General features: G+C 38.5%; 1 protein-coding gene across 14 annotated transcripts in view; it reads left to right on the top strand.

The window, feature by feature from the left end:
* Positions 1–12,146, top strand: part of cadps2 (Ca++-dependent secretion activator 2) — a 134,809-nt gene that overhangs the window by 43,234 nt on the left and 79,429 nt on the right. For all 14 annotated transcript variants that reach the window (XM_017713616.2, XM_037542671.1, XM_037542674.1 and 11 more), the window contains exon 3: positions 6,909–7,241. In XM_017713616.2, the coding sequence (XP_017569105.1) occupies positions 6,909–7,241 (333 nt within the window). The remainder of the gene's footprint in view (positions 1–6,908; positions 7,242–12,146) is intronic.

Raw genomic sequence — 12,146 nt, forward strand, 5'->3', positions numbered from 1 at the left:
TGAAAGGGAAGTGGACAGTGTTACATGTGTATGCAAAAAAAGTGCTTGTAGTTAAAATGGTGTTTTGTGTCTGTATTTAGAAAAAAGCAAAGCTGATTACCTCAAATACAAGGAGCTGATTATGTTCTATGGACCTGGACACACTTAACTCCTAAAGTTTATTTTAAATGATTTGCTTATATGCCTTCACTCACATATGAAATTAAGGGAGATCCCATTCTTAATCCATAGGGTTTAATATGTTGTCGGCCTACCCATTGCGGCTATAAAAGGTTCAACTCTTCTGGGAAGGCTTTCCACAAGGGTTAGGATTGTGTTTATGGGAATTTCTGACCATTCTTCCAGAAGTGCATTTGTGAGATCAGACACTTATGTTGGACGAGAAGGCCTGGCTCACCGTCTCCACTCCAGTTCATCCCAAAGGTGATCTGTTGAGTTGAGGTCAGGACTCTGTGCAGGCCAGTCAAGTTCTTCCACACCAAACTCACTCATCCATGTCTTTATGGACCTTGCTTTGTGCACTGGTGTGCAGTCATGTTGGAACAGGAAGGGGCCGTTCCTGAACTGTTCCTACAAAGTTGGGAGCATGGAATTGTCTAAAATCTCTTGGTCTGCTGAAGCATTCAGTTCCTTTCACTGGAACTAAGGGGCTGAGCCCATCTCCTGAAAAACAACCCAACACCATAATCCAAAGCCAAACTTCAAACTTGGCACAGTGCAATCAGACAAGTCCCATTCTCCTGGCAACCGCCAAACCCAGACTCATCCATTGGATTGCCACACAGAGAAGTGTAATTTGTCACTCCAAAGAACACGTCTCCACTGCTCCAGAGTACAGTGGTGCTTTACACCACTGCATTCAATGCTTTGCATTGTGCCTGGTGATGCTTGGATGCAGCTGCTCGGACATGAAAACTCATTCCATGAAGCTCTCTATGCTGTTCTAGAGCTAATCTGAAGGCCACGTGAAGTTTGGAGGTGTATAGCAACTGACTCTGCTGAAAGTTGCCGACCTCAATATGCGTCTCAGCATCTGCTGACCCTGCTCTGTCATTTTACATGGCCTACCACTTTGTGGCTGAGTTGCTGTCGTTCCCACTCGCTTCCACTTTGTCATAATACCAGTTGACTGTGGAATATTTAGTAGCGAGGAAATTTCACAGCTGGAGAGGTGCAGAGGTGGCATCCTATCACAGTACCATGCTGGAATTCACTGAGCTCCTGAGAGTGACCCATTCTTTCACAAATGTTTGTAGAAGCAGTCTGCAGGCCCAGGTGCTTGGTTTTTATACACCTGTGGCCATGGAAGTGACTGGAACACTTACATTCAATGATTTGGATGGTTGAGTGAATACTTTTGGAAATATAGTGTATATCGCTGTTGTCAGATTGCCAATTCTGTGCTTTTCGGTCATGTATGTGTTTTGGCCCAGGAATACTGACCTGCTGCTCCATAATGGCAGATGTACACACAAAAAAAAAATCAATCCCCTATGTTCTCCTGTCAAATTTGATTCTTTTACTTCTGCTCCTCCACAAACTATGATTTGGAAATCATATTTTATCAAGCATACACCAAAGCATGATTTTGCAATTAAGCATTTCATCTTAAAAAAAAAAGGGAGGCTTCAAACCTGTAATGAGCATTGAGAAAAGCAGTTATTCAGAAGTGGTGTAGCAGTGTGCATGACCTGTTGGCTTTCAGTGCTGAATTAATTCAAATTAAACATGACATTTTGAATACACGCACGCACACACACGCACACATACATATATGCACATTATCTAAGCTGCTTATCCTACTCAGTGGGGTTGGGGGATGCTAGAGCCTATAGAGTAGAACAATTATTTACTGAACTTTTAAAAAATGGTCAACACTGAAAACAATATTGAAGAGCTTTAACAATGTGATTAAAACATCAGTGGGGGTGAAAAGAGGGAAAGAACAATGTGGGGCAGCGTGAGAAGGGTCATGCAGCACTTCATTCATGCTTTTGCTCTGTGTGCATACTTTAAAGGTGCATTAATTGATTCATTTTTCATCGCTAGTACGAATAACCTTGAAAAAGTGTAGAATGTGATCATACATAGAACATTCTGTGACAAGAAACATGCTAAAACAAGAATCAACACTGAAAGCCCCTTTGTTAAATGAGAAGATATGAAATTCAGTTGAATTAAGTATTAGTGATGTTCCTCCTGTACAGCTACTGTATATAAATGCAATGTTTGTAAACAGGTGAGCTGTTTGAATGTTTGACTTTGCATAACAAGTCAAGTAGATACATTAGGTAGATCAGTGAGAGAGCAGGTAATGCTCTGGATGAACCACCTTCACAGAGATATGTGTAGTGCTAGTCAGTTGTATCAAAATAAAGCTAAGTAGATGATGCTGAAGCTGGCTTCTTATTTAAATTTTCAATTCCATTTAAATGCTGCTGTACAAGCAATATTTCCCTCATTACCTGTCATTGCAAAGAAAAATAGGACAGCAAAGATGCCATTGACTATTGTCAAGCAGCAAATCAGTATGAACTGAATACCAAGCTGGATTGTAACTTTGCAGCCTGCCTGAATAAACAAGATACGGGAGTTTTATGTTCATTCTGGCCTAATTCAGCTGTTGTACTAAGAAATATTTGGAGAGTGATTGAATAACTTAATGAGACTAAGATGTAGACTGTAGCAAGTAATTGGGTCTCCTCTCAAGTAACGTTAGCATAGTGCCCTAATTTATCTAATCTAAATAATGAAGAAAGGCAGTACTCTTAATAAACAGCCTACTTTATCTTTAGAAACTAAAGCCATGACGATGCTTGGTAATGCTGGCAAACTTAAAATGAACGCTGTCAATTCTGCAGGTGAGCATTGTGTTGATTGGCAGAAATAGTGGGCAGATCCAAAAAGTAAAAGAAATTGCAGTGTTGTCGTAGTTCACCTACTTTAAAACATTTGTAGAGTTTACATATATTAAATTACGACCTTTTAAGGTGAAGAATATAAATAGGTCATTATAAATTGAATCACTACACAATAACACTATCATTTCTAAACCAGTTTTTCAGTGCCTTCCTGTTGTGCCAATTGAGATAACAAGCAGATTGCCTGCCTACTGTCTTTCAACCTTGGAAAGTAAAAGACAAATCTGCATTTCATTCAATATTAAGTCATTACAATTGATGCTCTCTCTTTAGTAGTTTGATCACCAAACCACAAATGCACATTTTTGTGAGGAAAAAACTTTTAAAAAAACTTTTCATCAAATGGTTGAAGAAAATACTTGAAAATGTTCTAAATGAACTGACCAGTCTGTCTGTATTCCGGTTCTTTGTTTTTGAGCACTGTGACAAGTTTCAGAATTGCAGGTGTTCATGCAACCTGAGAATTCTAGGTGTTCAATGTGGACATGTACTATAATGTACCAACTCCAGTTATTATCAAATGATTGTCATAATCGTGCAGTCCTGAAGAACAGGACTATTCTCTGAAGGCTGTGACATATGTATGACAGTACTATTATCCTGACTGCTCTTCTAACTCCGTACCTTACTGCTATAAGTGTTTCTGCAGGCAACTAACAGCACTGGTGGAACCTTAAAATATTGTAGCTGTATAAATGGAGAATTTCTTGCACTATGGACACTTTCAGGTGTATTTTATGCTTATTGTTCCCTGTGAAAATGAAGTCTGTTAAAAATGACTGACATGAGCCAAAGTGAAATAATTTTTAAACTGTAGTGTGGGTGTTTGAAGGTCATTTATCCAATGATGATTTATGAATACAAAGTTGATCATTTCAAACGCACACCTCTGAAGTCTTTTTTAGTTTTATTTTAATTGCTTAATTACATTACTCCAACTGGTTAAATAACCTGAACCTTCAACTACATTTTTATAAGCAGCCCTGAGCTTATGAAAACTTTGTCATAAAGTTATGAAAACATTGTCCTCATGCTCATAACCCAGTTGTGCTCATGCACACCAACAGAAGCAGATGATTGGCCAGGAGCTGTGTTTTTTTGCAAAAAGTATTTCTTTGTAGCATGTCAGTTAAGGTAGATTTACAAGGGTTTGATGACTCCTGTAGGATGTCTGTGTTAGGCTCTGTGTTATAGTTTTGACATGTCAAACTCACTGCTTCCTGAATTAGCTGCGTCAGAGAGATACTTCATGACTCACAATTGTATGTAGTAAGAAATACAAGCAGGCTTTATAAAACAAGCCTATCAAGGCTCACTTGGGGCATTAAAGATACATTACAAGAGCAATACAGTTCATATCAGGATTTTAACATCAAACTCTTAACAGCGGACACTCACACAAGCACTATTTCACTCACTACACACACTGTAAATTATTCATTTTTCCTAAACGTTGTGCAAGGTCACCACCAGATAAACAGAGCCCAAAGTTTTCATTTTTGAGAGAGAGTAGAAAATCGAGCTTTGCTCTTACTTCAGATCTGAAAAAAATACTTGTTTCTATTCTGTGTTTCAGTGTTTCTGTTCGTCATTCCACTGTGAGAAGACAACTCAACACTATTAGTCTGAAAGGATGTGTAGCTGCTAAGAAGCTGTTACTGAGAAAAGGATGCAGACCAAAAAATAAAAAGAAAATTTACTCTGACCACCCCAGAGCACTCCAGACCTCAACATCACTGTATGTGTTTGGATTACTTGGATTGTGAGAAGCAGAAAATGGCAACTAACCTCTAAGACTGAACTTTGGTGGTATGGGAAAATATCCCTGCAGATTTATTTGAGAAACTGAAAGTGAATCTCCTGAAAAGAATGGGAGCTGTAATAAAGACAGAGAGTTGACACACTAAATACTGAACATCTTTATATTATTTAATATTTATGTTTGTTTAAATTCCTGTTAAATGTTTTGTGCTTTTCTCAATGAAAAATAAATGACTTGTACAGGCCATTTTGACTCCAAATTAAATAAACAATTGGTGGTCAATGACTTTTGCACAGTATTGTATGTGCAGTAGCCTTCTTGAATCTGTCCCTTGTTGCCACCCCAGTTTCTTGCTATAGTACAAGAACTCTGTATTCTAAATACATATGAACTTCATTGTTCCTTATGACTTATGCAACTATGACAACAGTGATTGAAGGGGTGGAAAACAATCTCTTGAACAGATTCCTATTCTTGGAGATGTTATAAATAAATGATGAAGTAGGAGTAAAATATGTTTGGTTTATGTTTATAAATGAGAGCAGCGTAGTATAGTGGTGAAGTTTATAGTAACAAGTGAAGATAAAATGCAAGACAGAAGTTGCATTTCAGAGAGCACAACAACTGGAGAGCACATGTTATACAAAAAAGAATTCTTGTTCTCTTTTCTCAACACAGGCCTCCAATGCGTGCTATTACCCTAGTCACCTCAACAGGGAGGGAGGAAGTGATTAACTCTCCCTGCAGGAGAGTGAAATATTTAGGCTACTTACTCATTCACTCGCTCAGACATGCTGTCAAAGGTTCAGGGCTAAAAAGCACGCTTTTATCTGCAGAAAATGAGTGGGATACCTCCGCAACCATCATATTGGCTGTTTTTATTTATTTACACATTTGTTTCAGTTTAGCCCTGAACTACACCCACACCCTGCTAGTTTATGTTTAGAATCTTTCAGTGGTTCTCTTCTGTTTACTGGGCCCACACTGGGCCTTTTGAGCAGTTACTATTAGCTGTTTTGTTTAACTTCCTGGGCTTTTACATTTCCAAATTTCATTGACTTGTATGTGCATTTCAGATTCTTATGATGGAATTTAAGGTTTAGCTGTACAGTGCAGTCTGAGTGGGATTACTGTGGACTGCCAGTTTATCTCCTGTTGCACACCATGCTTTCCCCGTGTGTCATGAATATGGTGGTTTCATCATAAACATGTTTCTTTCCTTTTTGAGGCAAGGCAGCTAAAGTGACTTTATTACGCTCCATTACTTGCAGTAAGGAGCTGCGAATCGTCTCCATCTGCTGCTGCCTTTATGCTTCACCAGCTCATGTATGCCCAAGACACCACTATTACCAGAAGAAATACATAAACCGAAATGACAGAATGTTTCACTTGCTTTTCTGTAGGTTCCTCCATCTGTCAGTGGCATAATCTTTCACACCCAAACATCTTCTTTCTAGCATCTGATATCATATAGAGCCATTCAAGCATTGTAAATGATTCCCCTGAGTAAGAACTAGGGGTTCCAAAAAAGGAGTAAAAGGGAAATGCTAGAGATGCAGCTTCAGATTCAGAAAACAGAAGGCCGTTGACCAAATTCTGCTTAACTCACAAATTCCAGTGTAAAATCAATCAATAAAATCATTATTAGGCTAGTAGGCAGTTGAAACTAAGTTTATTGGAAACAATGACTTTGCAATCATGTTAACATCAGCTCGATGATGCAACGAAAACAAACCAACAACATCCAACCTATCCTAAAGTGTGATTGTTTGTAAACGTACAGAATAAATATTGTTTGGAATTAATAACACAATAACCACTGCCCTCCCTTTGTGACTTTTAAAAATGTGCATACAAAACCTGGAATTAAAAGAACAGGAATTAAATAAATATGGCAAAACAACTTTTTACACTCTGGCTAGGTGGAAACATTTTTTTCCAGTGCAAAAGTATTGGCATAGTGGTTCTTGTGGCACTACATCCTCTTAGAAGATCCAGTGGCACGCACAGTGGTGAGCTTCTCTGAACTATTAGGGCTACAGTCATGTGCAGTTGCACTACAGTTTCACATTTGTTTGAATAGGATTTTCTGAGTGGAAATGTTCTGTTAAGCTTGTCCCACCCTTGCAACAGTTTCTACGAAAGAATGCATGTGTGGAGCATAGATAGGTCTATTATGCATGCATAGACCAGCATTTCTAAATGCTTCTGTTCCTTTATTACAGGGCTTCCTGAAGAGTGAGCGTGTGGCCCGCATGGTGCAGAGTGGAGGCTGCTCAGCCAGTGATTTTCGTGAGGTCTTTAAGAAGAACATTGAGCGTCGCGTGCGCAGCCTACCTGAGATTGATGGCCTGAGCAAAGAGACTGTACTGAGCTCCTGGATCACCAAATATGATGCCATCTTCAAGGGAGAGGAAGATCAGCGACGGCCTCAGGGTCGTATGCCCTTCAGTGCAGTGTCTGAGCTCATCCTCAGTAAAGAGCAGCTCTACGAGATGTTCCAGCAGATCCTAGGCATCAAGAAGTTTGAGCACCAGCTGCTCTACAATGCCTGTCAGGTGAGTTTTTTAGTTTACTTAGAGCACTAAAGGGTCTACCAAAAAGCGTGACTGGTCTGAGAATGGTTTGTGATTGCAGGTGTACTTGTTTTTTTATGGTTCCAGAGCATATTATAATGGATACACTCTATATTTGACAGGATCATGTTTATGACTAAGATTTACATCTTTATATTATTTATTTTATCATCTATTTACATATGCTTTGAGTACACTTTGTGTCATTGGCTGAGGTTGAGAACTTTCTGAGAAGGCAAGTGTCATTGTGATAGAACAACTGCCAGTGATTCTCTGTCAGTCCTTTAAGTTCTCTAATCCAAAGGGCGGGGGGGTGGGAGTGGACAACATGCAAGAAAATCTAATATTGCAATACTTTGACATTTTCAGGATACATGATATGTCATGATACTGTTTTTCTGATATCTGCTCAGTTGGACCTGACAAAAAAAGAAGAAATAGTGCCACATTTGAAAATGCAATCAAAAACTTTAAATACAAAGATTTTCATTCAGTATTTTACAGTTAATTAAGACTAATGATGCGCCTTTCTGTACAGCATATTGTGTTGTATTATAATGTAAGTTATCACAATAGCAGTAACCTTCTATTTCCCAGCCCTAGTTAAGTCCTGTAGTCACTGCCTCTAACTGTACTCCTACACGATGGTCTAAAGTGGCCATTACACTTACTCTTACAGGAACGCTGTTGCACCTTTCATGCTCTTACCAGCGCAGCACACACCAGTGTGCCACTAGGATTTTGTGTAAAGTCACTACTGTGTTGAGAATGTTCCACCAATCAAATAATGTATAATATCTCATCAGGCTAGTCCTGTGGTGGTCCCGTTCCACTGATGCATGGGGTGGAGTGTGACAAAGGGGCCACAGCGGCAGAAGGGCTATTCTTGTAGACCTACAAAAAAAAATAACTCTTTCTGATAAAATGGCCAGTGGCACAAGAGAATCAAATAAACTGCCAACCCAGTGTAGGTTCCACTTAATATTGTAGTTAATTTTGATATCTCTGAAATACGCATTACATCAGTGTACCTGAAGAAGACTCCTGCTGTAGAACACATGCTTGACTCTGTGGTTTCTCATCTATAATTGAGCTGTAGAGAATTTTAATTAGACATCCATAATGGAATCGACTAAGATTGGAATTGGTCATTTTTTCCTCTAAACATACAGTCTATAATTGGCCAGTTTATTTTTCTGTTTTGGTGGATCTGTGGTGCAATTTTATAATGAAAATAATGTGAGGCAGGTAAGCGCTTTTGTGATGTATTTGAATGCTGTGGCTGCATCTATACCAAAATGTTGTATGCATGACTCATTGAGCTAAATAGTTGGCTTGATTTAGCTCTTTATTTGTTTAATTTTTTTTTTTTTTTAAAACAACTTGCTTTTTTGTTGAGGAAATCAAAATGCCAGTTTGGCTCATTAAAAAGAAAATTATGTGATTTATGTGATTTGTACTGCAACTTCACCTAATTCAGAGAACTGCAAATGTGCTGGTGTCTTTAATGTGTTTATTTAACCTACAGTCAGCCAATTAGCCATTTAACAGAATTGACCAGTTTAGCTTGAAAGAAACTTGATACGGCTATAACAATTTGTGATTGGTGCATCCTTAAATTTGAGCAAGAGATGGACTGGACTAGCCTTTTAAAGGCAACATTACTCAGTAGTGAATGATGTGTACCAACAGCATGATGCAATTTGTGTACTTAAATCATGCAGTTACTTCAAACCACATCTATTTTTAAAGTGATCATGGAGCTTGCTATGGGGTTATGCAAGTTGTCATTTCTGTGGTCATCTTTAAAAATGTTTAATGACATTTGATAGCAGTAAAAAGTACAACAGTAGCCATCAAGAATACAAAAGCACTTTATATGAAACCACTGAACTGTTAAAGGTAATTGGAAGGCAGATTTAAATCATTAAATCATTTTTTTTACAGCTTTCTGCATGGAGCACAACCTAGTCAGAACACTAGGATTTAGAAATACTGAAGTGAGCAGCAGTTGGTGACAGTTAGGTTAGTTTCATCCAATTTCTTATATGAGCTTTTGAGATAATTTTGTGGCCTCTGAATAAACCATGACTTGTGATGTTTTCCACTATGCTGATGAGTGTGTTTGCATGCCTTTGAGTCTCATGCCCTTTACCTTAATTACCTGAGCTCAGGTGGTTTTATCCAATCACTGGCCTCTTTAAAGATGTTCCATAAAGGTCAGGGGCTGTTGGGGAAATCAGCAAGCCCTTGTGTCACCTGCCACAAGCCCTCCCTGGGGAAAGCTATAGTGAAAGAGAGCTGGCAGGAGGTCTGTGGGTAGCTCTCCTTTTTCACAATTGCTGCTAGCAGATTAGTGCAGTTAGTTGAGTAGCAGACACACTAATAGGGGCAAGTGGGTATCCAGAGACTAGTAGGTGGAAAATATATGTGTGTGTGTGTGTGTGTGTGTGTGTGTGTGTGTGTGTGTGTGTGTGTGTGTATATATATATATATATATATATATATATATATATATATATATATATATATATATATATATATATATGTGTGTGTGTGTGTGTGTGTGTGTGTGTGTGTGTGTGTGTGTGTGTGTGTGTGTGTATGTGTGTATGTGCGTGTGTGTGTGCGAGCGTGTGTATATATGTAAAGAGTTGACTATAGATGTGATGTTGGAGTCTATTATTGTATGTCAGCATGAGGAGCAAACAGACATTGATGCCAGAAAAGCAGGCTAAGCTGAAAATACTGCACTGAGAGCCACATGGTTTCTTCAACTGACATGAATCCTTTAAATTACTGGTTTAAAGTTTAATCAAACCTGAAATTTGCAAACCAAACTGAGCTCAATGCACAATATCTGACCTGAGCTAACTGAATTCCATCCAAACTCAACCTGAACCCGACAACTACTAAATGCAGACCAAATAAAACTCTTAATGAATGCCTCTTGTTAAGTTAGCTTGTATGATAGTGACACATCCTCAATAAACAACATTAAAACATGAATTATCGTTGAGTCTAACCCTAGTCAAACCCCACATTATTTTCAGACAAATTCAGAAAGATTCAGACAAATATTTCAAACTCTACTGTGATCGACTGAGGTGGACACACATCATAGTTATCAAAGCTGGTTTGAGTTTCAGCTGGCTGTCACTTCAGCTTCATATTTTGGTCTCAGTGGATCCATTGATAGGTCATGGCTGTGTCCCCTTTGACATTTTCCCAGCGTATTCAGGAGTTGATAAAAGGATGGAAAGAGAAAGCAGACTGTGACAGGCAAGCAGACAAGAGCTAGGTTCTCCTCAAGATTGAGAGAAGAATTTAAAGTGCCATGCAGCTCTACAGTACATTTACTCAGGACCGCTCTGATGTGGGTACCGTGGAAATGTGATTGGCAGGGACTGCTTGGGAAAATAAAAGGATGAATCTAGATGACTAAGAGAGAGAACAAGAGCATTAGGAAGTAGAAAGACAGGAAAAAAGGAGGAGACGTGTCTGTCACAGAGGAGTTATTTCTGGAGCATCTCATGTCCTGTATAAAATTTTGGCATTGAATGTACAGCTACTTTTTTTTACATTATCTGTCTATCTGTCTCTCCATTTGTCTATCAGTCTATTGATCTATGGAACTACAGTACTGGGCAAAAGACCACCCTTCATTTCAGGTCAAAATGGTCATTAATATAGGAAATATTGCTGGGGATTATGTATAATGTAATCGTGTTGCATACCGTAAGGGAAAGTGAAAGGAAAATAAGTGAAAAACAGTTGTTTTCAAACTGGAGATAAACTCTATCTGTGTCTCTGTCTGCGTTTGTGATGCCCTTTTTTATGTGAAGGGCCATACCCGTGGTGGTAGGGCTTGTTCTTCATATCTTTTTAGATATCAGTCTTTAACAGTTTTGTTAAATAGTTTGCCAGGAGAGCTTGATTAAAAGGAAACCTATTTACATTTTACAAATCTCAGTTTTCATGTGATGTGAGGAGAAAAAAGATTTTTTTACTATTGAGCAGCAAACAGGTATTTCTGGACTCTCTTGATGCAAGATCTTCCATAGGCTGGCAGCTGTGCGTAAAGCTGTATTTTGCCCACTCCTAACTAAAGCTCACAAAAAGAAATGTTTGCAGTGGGCTCAGAAATACATGATCTGGACACTACACCATCCAGATGGATTGAGTTATGGGTCGTTGATGATTGGCCACCCTGTTCCAGCAGCACTGCAACGTCAGTGACTTTGCACTGGATTATTGAGAAGTGAGATGGTAGGTCCCTTTAGGGTTTTTAAATGACCTCTGCAAGATATGTGGAGGTCTTAACCAACCATTTTGGGCCATACATTGAAATAACAATGTAATGCAGGATAATGCACCACCTGCCAAAACAAACACCGACTCCTCTGTTGTATACATTTAAAAAAAAAACAAAAAAACATGATCATCATTCACCATCATTCTCTGACCTCAGTCCTAATGAGAATCTCTGGAGGATCCTTAAATGTGAGATCTGTGATTGTGAGTGGCAGTATACCTCAAAACAACAGCCCTGGTAGGCAATACTGGCATTCTCAAATGAAATACAGGTAGGAACTATACATGGACTTACAAGTTCAATAAATGAGTCATTTTTAACATTTTAAACGCTCTTGATCTGTAATATTTTTGTTGTTGTTTCAAGTGGTGTTTATTATTATTTTTTAAATGCCATGCAGCAAATACAACAATTACAAAGGCAACATAATCCAGATGGAGAAAGTATCTATATAGTCTTTGGTGAAGTAGTGTTATTTATGTACCAGCAGACATGTGGAACAGATGTTGGTGCATGAGTCATAGAAAACAACAAATAAAAAACTAAGAAAGTGTTTACCTGATTTTCATAAT

The sequence above is a fragment of the Pygocentrus nattereri genome, chromosome 11 (assembly GCF_015220715.1).
Source record: "Pygocentrus nattereri isolate fPygNat1 chromosome 11, fPygNat1.pri, whole genome shotgun sequence".
Taxonomy (NCBI): Eukaryota; Metazoa; Chordata; class Actinopteri; order Characiformes; family Serrasalmidae; genus Pygocentrus; species Pygocentrus nattereri.